Raw genomic sequence first — 18,940 nt, forward strand, 5'->3', positions numbered from 1 at the left:
CAACGGATCTCTACCGTCCGGCCACCAATATGACCACCACTACCGCCAAAAGAAACGCCCAGCCCCCAGGAGCAACGCCCAGCCACCATGGGTAACCACCGGACAAAAAGCATAGATCCAACTGATTCTGATGTTAATTTGACAACCCGACACCACCAATGGACTCCCCTAGGTGAGGAACACCTAGCCCAACCCTTCGTCGATCAAAACAGTCACCGGAAAATGGAGACCCACGTTGAAGGTATGCTCCAATGCATTATTACATTGTCCCAAATTAATTACACTGTCAAGAAAAAACTTAATTATCAAGATGGGGAGCTGAGTTCAAGTTTCTTTGGTGATAGTGAAGTCCAATGTTATGATATAGTGTATTATTAGGTTTCATTGTTTGAATTTGTTATGGCATTGTTATTGTTAGGTTTCACATGTTCAAGATTTGCGGTGGTTTTTGTTGATTTGATCGTTTTGGTTTGCTGTTTTCAAGACCCAAGTTGTTTATTACTCTATTTTTCTTAACTTATTATATAAAGGATGAATTCGATTTCTTAACGTGTGGTTTTTGTGTTGGTTTGATTGTGTTTGCACATTCTTCTCTATCCATTGCTTGGAATATTAACTATTTTATGCTTATTTTCTTTCCTAATGAGTTACATCCTCATTTTAATGTGTCATGTCCTAATATTGTAGCTCATTGATGCAAACTATGAATGTTACACTTTGCTATTTTGGTAGTGTATTTGTTCTCATTGTTTATGTACGTTGTGATTTTTAGTAGTGTATTTCCCCTAGTATGTTTATCCTAGTGGGTTATTACACAATGAAATCTGGTAGCATATTTAGCCTATGGGTTATTACACTATGCATTTGGTTGTGTATTTAGCCCAGTGTGTTATTGCACAATGTAATTATTCCAATTGTTTATTATCTAGTTCATACTGATAGCGTAGTAAATAACATGTACTTAAAAAATAGTAATTAAAAAAAAGTTCATCGCTATTTAGGGTCTGTTTGGTATCACTTTTGTTTCTTGTTTTAGTTTTCAAAAAATAGAAAATACAAACAAAAAATATTGTTTGTTTGTATTTTCTATTTGTTTGTATTTTCTATTTTGGTTTTTATGAAAACCAAAAACAGGTTTTCAAAATTTTTGAAAATAAGAAAAAAAGGTTTTTAAAAGTTTTGGAAACAGAACTAGTTACACTTGTTATATATTACACTTTCTTTAAGATTTCAGATTGCAAATTACATAGAGATATGAAGACAATGATCAAATATGCTTTGGGTTATTGTTTTATTTCTTATCTTTTTTTCTTTCTTCTGATGTTTTCGATGGTGAATTACGTTGCAATAGATACGGCAAAGGCTGCAATTATGAAAAATATAGTGGTGTGGATATATTCCATTATTATGAAAATAAAAGCATAAACACACATTTTCTTTTCCAGTTTTAAGTGTTCAACCAAACAAGTTTCAATTTTATGTTTTTGTTTTTTATTTTTGTTTTCAATAGTTTTTTTTTGAACTTTTTCTGAACTGTTTTGTACAATTTTTATGAATTTTTTTTATGTAATATTGCAAGGTGTTATTACACTATCAAAACTCACAATGTAATTAACATTATGGTGAAATAATGGTAACCTTTATCAAGTTTCTTTGATAACAGTAGAGTGTTGGGACAATGTGGTTAATCACACTATATAATGTGACAATGTAAGTAGGCACTATCTCTCCATTACATAGAAATCCAATATAGAGAGTGTCTTATTACACTATCAAAATGGGACAATGTAATTGTAACAGTGTAATACATTCCCCTACTAACATGCCATAATTTTGATCAATTTATTATAACTTAGAAGCTGTTTAGTTGCACAAAATAATTAAATTACACTTTTAAGAGGCAATATCTGTCCTAAAACTATGACAATGTAGTTGTTGCAGTGTAATTGTAACGGTGGCTTATTACACTGTCTGATAATACCTCACCTAATTACATGTCCTAATCTTGATCGGCTTTTTATTACTTGGAAGCTATTTTGTTGCACCAAATAATTAAATTACACGTTGTGTGCCCTCTCTAAAGCCTCAACTTGTTTGGTTGTATACCTCACATACTTACCCGAATCCATATGTTACTAATTTATTACCTCTTTGTTGTGCATAACATGCGTCATAAACTAACAAAGATTAACCAAAAGTTCCAAGCTTTTGTTGTTTTTCGGGCCACAAAATGCACAAAAACAACAAAAAAAAGGGAGACGAAATCCAATAAAAATGCATTATTAAACTGTCAAATGGATACAGTGCCTTATTACACTATCGGATTCCGACGATATTTTCAGTCGAAAATAGGGTGGGTTAGATACTCCTCATCGAGATGAGTCCATTGGTGGTCTTGATTTCCTCCAAAGGTGATTGAATTGTCCGGATCTGACGATTTTTCTCTCGGTGGCCGTGAACTTTCGAGCATGATTCTGATGACAACTATGGTGGACGAAACTCGTTGGGGTTTGTTGGGTTTTGTTCCTCATCCTCATCTCTTTGTGGTTCTTTTGGAACCAGTCGTGTCACCAACGGTGGCCGAACGATAAAGATGCCATGTGAGTAGTGGCGAGCTCAAGTGAGACGAGAGAGAGATGAGACGAAAGAGGAAGAAGTTGGCATGAAGAGAGAGAAGAAAAAGTGGTATGCAATCTCTCAAGAGAGAGAATGGAAGAGAAAACAAAAAAAGTGAGGTCAAAAAAGTTGAAACATGTAAAAAATATCTCATGAGAGAGGAGTGGGAAACTAGTATTCAACTTTAGGGTTTTTGAGTACAAAAATTTATATGGCATGCTTAGTTGACATGCCACATAGATTATGTATCTTATAGATGCCAAAAGTTATGTAACTATGTCATTTTTCATATATATATATAAGAGTTCTCCTATACGGACTTAAAATGTGAATCTCACCATTGATTCAGAACATGTGAAACCCAAAATAATGGGTCTCACTTATCATTTTACTCATCACATCCTCAAAAAGTGATCCCAATTTTAAATCCACACAATGTGTGACATGCTTGTGGTCAAGGGTGGAGGGAGGGGAGACTACACTGGGCTGTAGCTCCCCACCCCAACCTCTAAGACTACTATATGTATATATATACACTACAACAGTACAACATATTTATACAACTAATATACATATATATACTGCATATAACATAACATATATACATGTACAACTAATATATATATACACATACTGCATATAACATAACATATATATGCAACTAATATATATACATACTATATACATTACTACATATATGTATATATTTGTACATTTCTCTTATGTGTTTATATATTTTTATATGTATATTTTAGTGAATATATATGTTTGTATATCTTTTAGTAAGTGAATATATAAATATATATATATATATAGATATTTGTATATATCGTAAATTCGTTTCTAGATTCTCAACTCTTGGTAAGTCTAAATGCCTAATTAATTAATCTCAGTAGCATGTGCTGTCAATTAAATAGGTGTAATATTGTAAATAGTCATAAAAAATTTTTCCAAAGCACTGCCCCTGGACCCCATCAACTTCTAGCAGTCCCTCTAACAGCTAACATCAATTCCTAGCTCCGCCCTTATTTATGGTGTTGTGGGCGCAACTCTTTTCACAACATGTGAATTAAGGGTAGTGCCTCGATCCCATGTTAAATGTATTTTTCGAATCAACGATCGATAAGTTGTAGTGTCTGTGTGACCAAACCTCTACTTTGAAGTCCTAATGTCCTTTAATTAGGATGTTCTAGCTCTTAGGTAGTGTACTCATGTTTAATTTAGTTAGTTTAACTCTTATAGATTTTTCCCTTAGGCTGTACAGAAAATTGGGCTAAAATGACTCAATTGGAGACTTTTGGAGCTGAAGAAAGGAGTGTCCGGACACCTCATGGTGCAGTCCGGACACTTCCTTAATAAATCAAGACAGAAGCTTCAAGAATTGACGAGCTTTAAGTGTCCAAACATCTAATACATCCGTCCGGACACCACCACCAGCCGTCCGGACACTTCATGAAGAAATCAAGACAGTCTTTCAATTTTTGATACAGTTCAAGTGTCCGGACACACTTTTAACTGTTCGGACACCCAATTAAGCCTCCGGACACATAAAGGCAAAAAGAGAGTCAGAGGCTTCTCCAAATTCTGGCGAGCAGCAGGTGTCTATAGGGGTGGAAGCGGTTCGATTTGATTTTGATCAAACCAAAATTTTTTGGTTTCATAATTAACCAAACCGAACCAGATCGAATAACATATATAAATCGGATTAAACCGAATCATAAATTTCGATTTCAGTTTTCGATTTAAACCGATATAATTGGAAGATTAAGTGTCCGACCACTTGTTCTACCGTTTTCTACACAGAAATTTGAGGGGCATTTGAGGCAAATCTTATTTGTAACCAATGGAGGACGACTTTGTAATGGTAGTTAGGTATTTTCTATTGTAAAAATAGGACAAATGGGTGGAATGGAAGCGTCATGCCACGAATAATCCAAAGGTGATGTCGGTTTCCTCTAACAGTGGTCAGATTGTTCGAATCAAAGGACTTTTCTCACGGTGGCCATAGACTTTCGAACGTGATTTCGACGGTTGCAGTGGACGAAACTCATCGGGGTTGGTCGGGTTTAGTTAGTGGTGGTTTGGGCTTCAATTTGGTGATAGTGGTTACTGGATTGATGCTCGGACGACGACAACACCATGATCGGCAGTGGGTGCTCGTGAGGATGAAGAAATAAATGGTGAGGGGTTGGGGTGTAAAAGAGCATAGGTCTTAACAAAGATAAAGTCAACAAAGTCAAGGAATACTTAGCAAACTTTGGGGTGTGACTAAAGCTCCCCTTAATCTTTAGATAGACCCAAGGCCGAAGTCTTGGTGAGCCCAATCCCAGCCCATGTGAATCATGTCTTAAGTCTTCACCTTAGCCCATAAGTTAACCTCGCGAACCCAAACCCAACTCTCTCTTCTCCTTCTCCTTCCCATAATCGCGAGCAGTTACCTACTTGCCTTCATCACCATCGCCTGAACCCTGGCTTCGTAACCGTGCAGACCACAACAAATCGAACCAACGATTCATTTCTTACCTCCATTTCGAGCTCAGGAAACGATTGTTGCTCGGTATTCAGGCAAGATTGAAGGATTTTGGGGTTCGGACAGCGTGAACAGAGAGAGAGTCGAAGTAGGTAACTCCTGTGCAACTTCACTAGTCATTTTGAGGGATTTGATTCTGGAATTTGTCTTTGAAGTAGTTGTAGTGTTGCTGAGAATTGAAGGGAGCTTTGAATGGTTGCTGGTTTTCAATTTTAGGGCTACGGGGTGAAGAAATGAAATACTGATTTTGCTTTGTGATGTAATTGGTAATGTTGTGCTGTAAAATTGGGTAAGTCTAGCTAATATTCAGTGCTGCTAGGTTCTGAATTTCTGATTTTCTGGGCTTTGATCTTGAGTTGTATAGGCTGTGCTGAAAAAATAATAAATAAATAAAATTGCTGGGTAGTATTGCTGCAATCTGCTGTGAATTCTCTGTTTGAGAGTATTTGATGAGAATTTTCTGCAGAAATTCTGTATTCAATCAATGGTACTGGATCTGATTTAAATTCTGGGAGTATTCTGGCAGCTTGTTAGGGCGGTATTCTGCTGTATTTGAATCTGTTTACTGAATTCTTCAGTCTGGAACAGAGTTTTGGAGGTTAATTGCAAGTTTTATTGGACTGTTTTTGAGCAGATTTCTGGACTGTCTTTGCTGCTGCCAGTTTTACTGCAGATTTTGGGACAGATTCACTGGATTGATTTACTGCTATTCTCTGCTGGTTTTAAAACTGAATTGGTGCTGGGATTGGAAGCTGTTTAGAGGTTGTTTAAAGCAGAATTTCTGGCAGATTTTGTGGTGATTGTACAGCTTTGAATTACTGCAGTTTTTCTGGGCTGTCTGTGGGTTATATTGGTGCAGATTTCTGCAGTGTTTTGAGCAGTTTTTTGGGGAACATATCTGCTGTTTTGAGACAGAAATGGGCTGCTTTTGAAACTGTTTTTCTGGGCAGTTTTCTGGGTTACATTATTGCAATTTTCTGGACTGCTTTGGTGCTATTTGCTGCAGTTTCTGGGCAGTGAATACTAACTGAATTTTGTGCAGTGGTCTGGACAGTTTTTGCTGGTGATAGTGCAGGTTATTCTGGAACTGTTTTGAGGCCTATTTGTACTGTTTTTAGTGCTGAAAATTGGCAGATTTTGGAGCTGTTCCGGGCTTTGTTTTAGGCAGATTTTCTGGGTCACTGCAGTGCATTTTTTTGGGTGTTAGTGTGCACGGTATTCTGACAAATTTTGGACTCTGGTTTGCTGCTGATTTTTACTGCTATTTTGACTCTGCTGAATTGAAAATGGCTTCTAAGCGTGCTAGAATTGTGGTGTCGGAGGAGGATGAGCTGAAAGCTCCTCCCACCTTTGTGAATGCGGATGCCAAGGAGGACTTTGATAAATATTGGAAGAAAAAAAGGGTTACGGTTGAGCGCCAGTGGAAGTTGGATGACTTCCAAGGTATAACAGTGGGGAAATTTGACGCGTTGAATTGGAAGCCCCGAATTGTGGAATTAGGGTGGAAGAAGCTTGTTGAGTTTTCGGGACCATGCCACCAGAACTTAGTGAGGGAGTTCTTTGCAAACATCTCCGAATCATCTCTCGAGGGGAATGGCAGGATGGTTTCCATAGTGAGAGGGAAGGAAGTGGTCCTTACATATGGTAAGATTAGGAGTTTCTTTAGTTTACCACCTTCTCCTCCGGGTTCATGGTTTTCTTATGAAGACGAAAGTGAGGATTGGGATGTGATTATGGAGAAATTGTTTGTACTCGGAACTGTGTGGCAAAACCGAAACGTCCGGAAGGGCTTATTGAAATGGGATTACGTGCCACTGCACGAATCATCATGCTACAATCTGTTCCCTCAAGGCAGGAGTGCAGGTGTGGGTAAGGACAGAGCACAGTTCCTCTATGCCATCATTGTTGGGCGTCGGATAGACATGCCCCGCTTCATCTTTTGCCACATACACAATTGCCATTTGAAATCAGGAGATTCCCAGACTAGTATCCCCTATGGAGCATTCTTGACAGAGATGATACGGAAGGCTGGGGTTATATCGACAGTGGACCTGGAAACGGCCACTAATGTTTTAGGGCCGATTGATCATATCTGTATGGGAAAGTCTTGGGCAGGTCGGTTGAGAGCCTCAGTACAGCGGCAGCCTCAGGAGCAGGAGGAGGATGTAGAGCCGGGTGAGAGTTCATCTGTAAGCCAGCCGAGTTTCCAGCAGATTATGGACATGATTCAGGGGCTCCGAACAGATGTGGATGCCAGGTTGCTTGGGATTGAGCAAAGGCAAAAGCTTATGTACTCTAGGCAGGAGTTGATGCAGACCAGACAGGACGAGATCTACAACATGGTGCAGTTCCTAGTTTCCAGGCATCCTGATTGGCCACCACAGCCTCCTTCCTCATCCTCTACACACCCACTACTCTTACCACCACCACCTGCAGATGATTAGGACTATGTATCAATTTTTGGGAGTTTTGGCTAGATTGACCTTTTACTTGATTTATTTGTTATGTTTCTGCCTAAAACTATATTGTGTAGGTCCCATGTTTGAACTTAACCTTGTAACTTGTTACCTAATTTCAAATTCTTCCCACTTTGTCCCATAACCACCTTTGGAAACCCAATTAAACGTCTGGACACCTAAAGGCAAAAGGAGAGTTAGAGGCTTCTCCAAATTCTGGCAAACAACAAGTGTTTGGACACCTAGTTAAGTGTCTAGACACCTGTCATGATTCTACAGTTTTGTATACAGAAATTTCAGAGGCATTTGAGGCAAATCTTATTTGTAATCAATGGAGGACGACTTTGTAAGGGTAATTAGGTTTTTTTCCCGTTGTAAAAAGTGGGCAAAAACTCAATTTTAAGGGTTTTGCCTCATCCATTCACTCTTGAACATTCATAACCTCCTTGTAGTTCTTTCTCTAGGTTTTGATTAGTTCTTGTGATTTTGATTATAAGCATTGATTTTTTTCTATAAAATTGATGTTTATCTTCATTATGATGAGTGGCTAAGTCTCTTTTCTAGTTTCTAGTCCCGAACGGTGAGTGTGAAGTTTCGATTGCTCGAGGTATGCTTTAAGAGACGTAACTTCGATCTATCTCTTTTAATTTCGTGATAGTTGTGTGAATGGGTGTATGAGAATGACATGTTCGATTGTGTCCTTGGATTGTCTAGTCTAATGATTCAATTTAATGTGTTTGATTAAGAATTGTGAAATCTCAATGCATGATTTCCTTAATTAATTGAGTTTCTCATTGCAGAGCTATTAATTTTGTATATTAATGATGGGATTTTGGGTTAATTACAGAATATGCATGGGAGAGTTATGGTTTATTGGTTTTTGAGTGTGAAACTAAGGTGTTAGCTAAGCCGAGCCCCAAAGGAAAACATTAATCCATAAAATGAGATGTTTATCCTTTTGTGTTCATCGTAAACCAAGAGGCCCGATGGCCTCCATATAGGAATCGAAGTTTTTATGCCCTAATTCCCTATGCATATGCATGATTGATAGTATCACACAATGCATTGTGTATGATTATATGTGTTTACAATGTTACCTTGAGTATGATAACCGAATAGCCACCGGGACGGATTATGGACTATGTTTTTAATTAATTATTTTCAATCCAAATCTTGCTAACTTTGGTCGCAATTGCTTTTAAATGCTATCGAATTATTCGACCCTCTTTATTACGTTTTTTATTTTTGATATTCGTTGCGTTTAATAGTGTTTGTTGGTAGTTGCATATCATTCACTTCCAAATTTACATACCGCTTTCTTAAGGATTCGATACCAATCTCACCGAATTATTACTTATCGATACTTTATATTGGGGATAAATACACATTTGGCAACAACTCTTTTCACAGCATGTGAATTGAGGGCAGTGCCTCGATCCCATGTTAATTGTCCTTTTCGAGTCAACGATGGATAAGTTGTAGTGCTTTTAGGTTTTGGAAAGTGTGTGCCAACTGCTAAGTATGAAAGTTCTCCTCCCCACTAAGTAAAATAAAAGAGAAATAAAAAGGAATTACAATGGTCAAAAGGCGATGATTCCTCGTCACAAAAAAAAAAATTCAGATGAAATCTCCATCCACTCTATGAAGGTGCAAAGTCCATGCTGTTAAGAAAACTTCTTTAAAGTCTTTGCGCCCGATCAAAACCTAAGGTCTAAAAGCCCAATCGATACGTGCCGATCACGTAACTCATAACATTATAAGTATAGAAGGACCCCTCCTCATTAATTTTCTCAGCTATTTGGTACATCTCTCTCCCTCTCTCTAAAAGTATTTCGCTTCTCTCACTACATATTTGTCTTCATTGTCAATTGACTTGACGGTCGAAGTTCCCCAACCGGCATTATACTGGTGTCCAAGCTTCACGGTCAACTTCTAGTGTGATCTCGTAGGTTGTCAAAAGTCTCGTTTGACTTTACAAATTGATTGTAGATTTTCGGGTCTACATTAGTTCTCTCTTGTATTTTTTTTCTTTTTTTTTTTGGTAGAATGTTAGATTTTACAAAATAACGGGGAACAGATGGTCAAAAGAATCTCCTAAACCCTTCTATAGACAGAGACACTCCCACAATTAAAGTGGAAACGACAAGCTTACACAAAACCCATTCCTTCCCCCGCTAATCAAGGTGACATGTTCCTCGTTATTCCTCCATCCTTAATATTTGTTTTATAGTTAATCTCAAACCCCTTTAGTGTTTTAATTATTTAAATGATTAATAATATGACGATTTAACAAACCCCTATAATTAAGAACATCTATGTTACCTTCTTGTGTTGTTGTGGGCGCAACTCTTTTCACAACATATGAATTAATGATATAGGAGTACCCTTGATGTTTGCTTTATTTATAATAAAAATATCAGCTAGTAGAAATCAAATTTTGTCTTGGTTTAGTTAGACTAAAAATTTCTACCACGTTATCCAAATTCGATGAAATTTGATTGGTTAAAGCAAAACGTAGTTCTAAGCAGAACTAGGCATCTTTGGCCTCTAGCCCCACCTTGTATTCGTGAAATTCCATAGTTTCGGACCTTAAATGGACTGTTTTTTATTTGAAGGGCGTTTTTATAATTTTATGTTTTATCTCATATTAGGGTTGTAGCTGACCCTAGTGGTCATTATCTTATACTTTTATGAAATATATCAAAACTCTATAGTGTTTCCTCTCATTTCTGGTGGATTCCCGTATTATTCGTTCTTGATCAAACATTGATTTGATTCATTGTTGTTTTCGTCCGCGTCAATTAAGGTCAGGAATAATGCTTAAGACCCCCATTTAATGTGGAGTGTTGGATGTGAAGTGGGTTATACATGTATATTTTTAATCAATGAATAGTTTAATGTCACATAGGTTTGGGAGTCACAAAATGAGAATGTAGCATTGTCCTTAAGGCCAGTGGCTCATCCCATGTTAAAGGCCCCGTTTGGATAACAATTTCTACTAGCATTTATACTACTTGCTAGTATAAATGTTGATGGCCATCCAAACACCATAATATGGGCACATATTCCTAGAGATTTTGAGAGACCATTTATACTACTTTTGAAAATGCTACTACTTGATACAATTTCACCACATTTGACCAGTTTTTCTCCATTTTGTCCCCATCATAATATGCTTATTCCAATTTTACCCTCATATGTGTTAAACTTATATGGATATATTTTTGTGTAATTGTAAGACAACAAAAATCTTCAAGTGAAGTAGTTCCACATATCATAAAATATTTCTCATTTAATAAAGTACTTAAAAATAAATTTAATTTAATTAAAACTTTAATTCATTTATTAATAGATAATTAAGTACGTATATTTAATTTATTAAAATTAATATATATTAATTTCTACAATTGGATACATGTATATTGGTCAATTACAACTAATATGAATAATACCCCTGCATGTAATTTATCATAGTATGCTACACAACAAAAATGTTACCAGTAAAAGTTCAACCAAACACCATACAAACATTCAAGCAGCATATCCGCTACTAAAATTGTCAAGCATTTCTGCTACCACCATTTCTACTGACATATCTGCTACTTTACAAATACTTTACCAAACTAGCCCTTAAATGTCTTTTTCGAATTAAAGATCGATAAGATGTGCTTTTAGGTTTGGAAGGAAAAAAAAGGAATAAAAAGTCTAAATTGTTTCAATAATGCACAATCCCCCATGCGCGATAGTCTTCTTACATACCATCACCCATCACTACACGACATGCTACAAACCGCAAATTAGTCGTATGAATACGTGGAAACTAAAGTGTGTGCCAACTGCTCTAAGTATGAAAGTTCTCCTCCCCACTAAGTAATTCAAACATATTTAAAAGTGCTGTTAAATTATAAAATAAAAGAGAGATTACATGGGAAAAAGAACAATGATTCCTCGTCATAATGGAATCTCTCCTCCAATTAGCATACAAATTGTTTAAAGTTCTTATTGCCTTTGGAGGCGATGATCTCCTTTTTATGATTCTATCTATGTTAAACTAACTATCCAACATCCAACATCGTTAGGGATGATGTCCAAACCATATGCTTTATAATGAAATTCTATCCCTAATCCCTATCATAATGAGACAACCCAAAAAGAATAAAGTCGTGCAGATTCGATGCATTCACATGAACTAACAAATCTAAAGCAGACAATATCTTTGATGTGAGTAGAACTGTGATTTCAACCATCTAATATATATTCATACTATTAAAAAGTGATTCTTACTTTACACCCTTATTTTAAACACTTATACGAGAATTCCTATAGAAATATAGAAGAATTCTCACATGCGCATCAATTTTACGCACTTATTTTTCAATCATAGATGCGGCGGGTCCCACAATAAATGTGTGGCCCCTAATTTTGTTGTGGCTTATTACCACCGTTGGATTTGCGAGGGCGTAAAATGAATGCGCATGTCAGAATTTTATATATATATATATATATAACACCGAAATTGCTTTCACATAGTAGATGCATCAAGGCTGTTTTACAGGGTGTGTGCATGTGGAAATTTGACCAGCCATTAGGTCGAATATCAGATTCAGGAGTCATAAACTGATAACGAGCATGTGAGACTTAGCTGCTTTTTCTGCTGACATAGATTTTTTGGTATCCTAAGCATATATGCATGTGAAGAGGTGTGGGGTCGAAAAGTTCCCCCTTTTTGGTATGAAGTTGCATTAATCAAAGCATCCGATAACATAAATTTTAAGATAAGATCAGAGAAAACTTAATGTTTGGATCTAACCACCGATGATAAATGCACTCAATAGCTATAATTTCCAGTAACCAATCTATTTCAGCAAATAATATACTTTTGTGCGGCTCCTACACAAGAATATGAAGAAATTTGAACCCTAGGAAGCAAAAATAAGGTTACAGAGATAGTTGTTGGGTATGGAAGCAGACCTACCTTTACATGTTAGGCATTGCGACGTGGTCGTTGTTGGGAACGAAATCAATAACAGAGAATAAGCGAAAAATAAAGCAATCGAAAACAAGACACCAAGATTTATGAGGTTCGGCCAATTGTACCTACGTCTTCGGAGTTGCAAAGAGTTTTTATTATTTCAGAGAAAGAATACAAGATACGGCTATACGGTTACAATCACACTTATATACCCTAACCCTAGTTAACAATTGGGCCGAAAAATATATTAAAAGTCCCAAAAAAAATTCGAGGGCTCGGATTCTAGTCGGATCATCAAGTCAGGTCACCACGCACAAAACAGACTCTATACTAAATCCCAACAATCATTCCTTCGTTCAAATATGAGGATAGAGAGTTGGATAAGGAAATTGTTGGGAATGCTATAATGCGAGCACGCTTAAATATCACTCAAGGAACCCTAAAATAATTAGTGTAAGTTTTCCACGTACACCTACCTGTACTCCACTCACTTAATTAGCACCACTCACGACTTCAATTATATATATATATATATATATATATATATTCAATTATATATATATATATATATAGGTCGAGTGGTCGAGGATATATGTTCGTATGTTGTCAATGGTGGCAACCACGATGTGTCACGAGAGGCTTTCATTGGGCCACCTGGTCTCTTTGTCTATCAGGATTGGAACATGCCTATGACCCCACCAGTTTGGATAAATGGGAAATCATGAGTTATGTTATATTATTACTCGGACTGTATATACTCCATTATGCATGCTTGTATGGTATATTGAGTTCTTTTTGCGCAACATAAAATGGATATAGTGATTTCTAATATATATGCTCATACTTGCATATATGCCTCTGTTGTTAATAATGCTTTACATGTAATTGACTATAAATTCAATTTTTGTTTTTCTACGTTAACCTCAAATATCTAGTTAATTATACATATAAATATTCACTTTTTTTAACCGAAAACAAAAACAATACAAGTTTGTTTTTTGAATATCAAATATGTGTCTAAACTTGGGTCATGCGGTTCTCGGATTCACAGAAGTTTCACACTTGACGACATAGTAAATTGGGTTAAAACTCCACGCGTGACTAAAAAAGTATTACTAGCTCCCCACGATAGTCAAATTGAAGACCTCCTGAATTCATACAGTTTGACACCAAATAGATTCAATATTAGGCTATAATCCAAGTGGTTGACCCTGTTTTTACTCTCTCTTTTTTAATCGAAAACGAAACCACACAAGTTTTTTTTTTAACATACATAAGTTTCACACTTGACGACATGGTAAATTGGGCCAAAACTTAATGCATGGCCAAAAAAAATATTACTCCCAATGAGAGTCAAACCAAAGAACTTTTGAGTTCATACAATTTGATACCAAATAGAAGTCACATTACTCTATCATCCAAGTCGTTGATCATGCTTTTACACCTCATTTTTTACTTATATAAGTTTGTCGGGTTTGCATGCGCCCCCATTTTGCACCACAAACAGAACATTTGGATAATGTAGAGGGGGGTTTGGGTAATGGAGAAATGAATAATCCCATACAAAACATGCCAAAATAAAAATTAGTCACATAAATATTTTTTTTTTGACATAAACTTGTATATGGTCAAATATAAAAGAGAAGACAAAATTAGACGAAACAAATGCTGGTGTAAATTCTTGCACACTTTTTGGACCCATTAAGGCCAAGTGGGAATTGAAAAATTCTTTAAAAATTACATCAAATCTCGGTAGCCAATCACATTCGTTTTATTAGTCAAAAAATAAAAAACCAAAATGGACTCTTTAAGTTCTTTTATCTTTCTTTCGGCCGACAAAAAGAAATAAAAGAGATTTTATCCATTTTGTGGACTTGAGATTTTATTTGTTGAATAAAAAGTTAATGGAGATGGTGTTGCGTCCACGAGAGAGGCTGGAAGCACCGCGCAACCCCGACAAATGGGGCAAGATGAGAAACTGCAAACGACACGCGCAATGATATGTCCATTGAAAATGACGGCCGTTGAAAAAGAAACGGCGAAAATATGAAGGTTTGACCCACACATGATTTTAAAGCTGCTGCATGTACACTTTGCCACGTCACCATAATCATATCCTCTTGTTACCTTAATGAAGGCATGTTCATTCATTCCAATCCCATCGATGATGATCATCTATGATCCATGATGATTTCAAAGTCTTCCTCTCTCTCCCAAAATTTGTGTAAAAAAAAACAGGAAGAAGAAAGTGTTGACTGTGAATGCGAATTTTGAATCAAAGGGCGTTAGCCTAATTGGTTATACCATTGGTCTTTGTGCACATGAGTGCATGAGGTCGGATGTTCGAGCTACACCAGACGTAACAATTCTAGAGGTTTACCTGCACGGTTTTTGACTCAATCTTAAATGACTTGTTGTCGTGGTGCGGGCTGTGGCAGTTAGGCATGAGTTTAGAACCAGCCCAGGGGCTCCGAATAAGCCGTTGAGCCGGGATTTCCCTGTATCAAAAAAAAAGAGTAGAGGCTAATTCTGTTGTATTTTTTTTTGAAAGGGTATTAACCCTGATTTCATTGATAGAAACAATACAAGAACCCATTGTACTGAACTTAGACATAGAACGTTCAATACCAACTGTATGTAAGAGCTAGCATGATAAACAAACAATGCTCAAGTCACCAACAATGAATTAACAGTACTCAAATGGAGGCTTCATACCAAACTAACACCAGCTTTATCCGCAGCCATGTAACCAGTCAGAAAATGAGGAGCCCCATCCAATCAAACCCTTGATTCAGCAGCACGACCAGCCTCCTTCGCTAGAACATAATCACACTGGTTTAAGGAGCGTTTAACATGAGATAGACTCTTCCAACTATTCAAATACCTTCAAACACAAGCTTTTTATATCCCAAGGCAATCCCAAACTTAACAGCCAATAAAAATGCTTCAGCCTCAGCATCATCCACATCCAAAACTACTGGGCGAGAGCTAATTGTAGCACCCATAAAATGACCAAATTTATCCAGAGCAATAACACCAAAACCCGAAGATTCATTCAGGCAATTGAGAGAACCGTCCCCGGCCATTAAGCATGACAAAGTCACCAAGAAGGGGAAACCACATAGCCAGTACAGAATGAAGGGAGAGAGCATCGCTAGGAACATGAACTACACTACTAGCCATAACCATAGCATCAATATAAGCAGTAGCTGGTTGCAAAGCAGAGGCACACACCTTGGCTGGGTGTATGAAAACTCCCTGGTGAACAAATGTATTCCTTCGATGCCATATTCCACGCAAAATTTCGGAGGGAAAAGCCAAGTCTTTAGCCGTGAGCGTATCAACCATGTCTTGCCAAAACACCCAAAAGGACAGATAATTGAACTTCAGCTTCTGTAAAGACTTAGGGCCAGCAGTGAACACATCGAGGGACGCGGGACATTGTCAAAGGACATGCAATACAGTTTCACGTTCGCTCATGCAAATAGGACATAAAGCCTCATCCACAATCCCACGGTCCCTCAACCTCTACTTAGTAGGAAGGTTTAATTTCGATGATGTTGCAATTTGGGGTTCTTATCACGATTGAAGACTCTAAATGAAGCATGTATCGGTGTATTTAAAATTTGTTTTTAGAGTAAATTTCAAGGAAAATAATTCTGTGTCTGTTTGGTGTATAATTTTACACTAACATTAATGTTGGAGGTGCAATTTGGTGGCCCAAACTCCCAGACAATTTTAACACCCCAAAATGATTGTTTTGTAATTGTTCAAGATTCAACAATTTTGAGACAATTTTGTGGAAAATTTTGTGAGATTTCCATTTTTAATCTTGCTTTAAATGTGAAATTCCCTTCATAATACACTTGCATGTAGTTTGACGAAAAAAAAAAAAGTTGACGCTAGCGAAAAATTTATTGAATTAAAATATTAGATTTTATTATTTTATAGTACATTTAATCTAATAAATATTCTTTTTATTGAAATTAATTTTAAGCATAAATTATAAAATATTTTTATAAATTAATAAAATATTTGATATTAAATTTAATAGTTTTATATTATAATGTTTGTATTAGTAATGTGATACAAGTGGGAATAATAATATAAATTAAATTTTTAAGTAAAATTAATAAAAATTGTTATCTAAAATAATTATTTTTATTAAATACAAAGTGGGCCCCATGTCTTTTAAAAAAATTAATAAAAATGTCAAGTAATAATATATATGATTTTTGAACTTAAATTAATAAAACGTAGGACCCACGTCAATTAAAAAAAAGTTCACAACGGGTTCACCGTCTTCTTTTCGCCAATGGATCCACTAGCACCAAACAGACTGTTTGTACACAAAACGTAACGTACATGGCGTGCCAAATGGACAGCTTGGAAGGACAAATTATTTGTTATAGCAATAGTGTAGTTCGTGGCCGCTAGTCCACGACGTTTGAAGCAAATTGGAGTTATGGTTAGGGATGGGAGAGATCTAAATCCTTACTCCAATTTCGACTCCAATTCTCTTTAAAAATCATCTTAAATTATGTTTTTGTAAATGACATATTATAGTTTAGAAGTTAGGAATTAGTGCTTAGGGTTTAGATTTTATGATTTAGAATTTAGGGTTTAAGACTTAATTTTTAGTGTTTAAAGTTTATGGTTTAAAATTTAATTTTTATATTTTTTAAAAATATATTATATTTTAACATTATAAACATCAAAATACTAAATCACAAATTTTAATTCATGATTGTAACATAATTTAACTTAAAATAATTTAACATGATTTTAAGAAAGAATTCAAAACAAAATTAAAACTAGGAATTGGAGCCACTATCCCCACTTCCCTGGATTCGTTAGCCCTTCGCCAGTAAGGCACCATGACAATGGGGGGAGGATATACGCACCCAGTAAAATGTTTTTGCACCCATTTCAGATGATTGAGAGTGACAACTACACAGAGAAATCAACACAAGAGTTTCATTTTAGACTTTCCCCATGGGGTGGGTCCCATATAAAAACCATCTTTTGTCATTATGCCATTTTCTTTTATTTATTTTGTTTGTTCACAATATTTTATTTATTTAAATGATTTAAATATTAATTTTTATATTTTCTATGAAAGTCTTATAAATATTTTTATAATTAATTTCATTTCATATGAGATATTTCTTATGTATTTTCTATCTGAAATTAATCAATTATCTTTGTTAATTTTTTTGGTATTTGATACTTGGTATAAAAGTCACAGAAATATAAATATAATTAAATAAGTTTTCAATTTTATACTTTTATTTTTCTTGTAAATAAATTAAATTATTTAAAAAATATGCGGTTCAATCCTTAACCCTTCGAACCATCCATTGAATCTTCAAAAACTATTGCTCCAGCTCGGGTCGGTTATGCTAACAATGGTGTAATGCTCATTTTTGGGAATTGATTTTATGCGGAAATTGAGGTGTTTAATTGGTTTTTGTGAACACAATTTAACGGGAAACTGAGGTGTGTGATTGGTCTTTGTGATCTTGTCATTTTATACCAAGTATCAAATATGAATAAGATTAAGAAAGATAATTGATTAATTTAAGATAGAAAATAGAAAAGTATAATAAATGATGAACCTTATTTGCACCACATCATTTAGTAAGTACACCCTAAAGACCTACAAAAAATCTAATCGATTGACACCCCTACTGACCCTACCATTCTCAATCTCAAATCCTTCTCTCCCTCGTCACCTACCTTCCCCAGATCATTCTCTCTCTCTTCTACAAACCTTCTCTGTGGCTATCTTTGTTCTTCTTCACATACTTCTATTGCAACGCCTTAATGCAACCAATCCTATTCCGGTAGTGCGACGCTTCAAAAAGTCAACAATATAGATTGAAAGATTGATTTTTGGAGTGTCTTTGGGTTTATGGCAGCAAGTGCATGTGCTGGTGTTGCCATGGGAAGCAAAGCATAAGCAAATCAAACCTGGAATCGAAGTGACGGGAGTCCATGTACTGGTGGTGGTGCTGTGGGTACAGGACGGAGACGCGCCCACATCAGCTTTGATGGAGTGACGTGTTAGCACCTTTGACGGAGGTTGATCGTAACTTGCCGATCTAGATCTCAAGCAACACAATAACACAATCATTATCGGTGAAATTGATAGAGAAGAGAGGCAGTAGAGGAAAGAGAGAAAGCAAAAATGTGGGGTGTAAATTGTAATTTTTCTGAAAACATAAAAATAGAATTTATTCATAATCGTTATATTTTTAAGTATAATTTATTTAAATTAGGGTGTATATAATGATTTATAGGCCCCGTTTGGAGGAGCTTTTTTTGCAGCATTTATACTACTCCCTCCGTCCCATTTTAATTGTC

At 36.0% G+C, this 18,940-nt stretch overlaps 1 protein-coding gene across 2 annotated transcripts; it reads left to right on the forward strand.

Annotated features, from left to right (window-relative positions):
- The first annotated feature begins 5,011 nt into the window (after positions 1-5,011).
- Positions 5,012-7,746, forward strand: LOC119998837. Of its 2 annotated transcripts, none has more exons than XM_038846286.1 (2): positions 5,012-5,238; positions 5,613-7,746. In XM_038846286.1, the coding sequence occupies exon 2, from the start codon at positions 6,433-6,435 to the stop codon at positions 7,588-7,590; it is 1,158 nt and encodes a 385-aa protein (XP_038702214.1). In that variant the 5' UTR covers positions 5,012-5,238; positions 5,613-6,432; the 3' UTR covers positions 7,591-7,746. The 2 variants fall into 2 exon arrangements, with proteins under 2 accessions (XP_038702214.1, XP_038702215.1); XM_038846287.1 differs by having other exon boundaries at positions 5,781-7,746.
- The last annotated feature ends 11,194 nt before the right edge of the window (positions 7,747-18,940 follow it).

This window comes from Tripterygium wilfordii, chromosome 5 (assembly GCF_013401445.1).
Source record: "Tripterygium wilfordii isolate XIE 37 chromosome 5, ASM1340144v1, whole genome shotgun sequence".
NCBI lineage: Eukaryota > Viridiplantae > Streptophyta > Magnoliopsida > Celastrales > Celastraceae > Tripterygium > Tripterygium wilfordii.

What these genes read in the sequence shown, in the direction of transcription:
- LOC119998837 (XM_038846286.1), top strand. Translation starts at nt 6,433, where the DNA reads ATGGCTTCTAAGCGTGCTAGAATTGTGGTGTCGGAGGAGGATGAGCTG.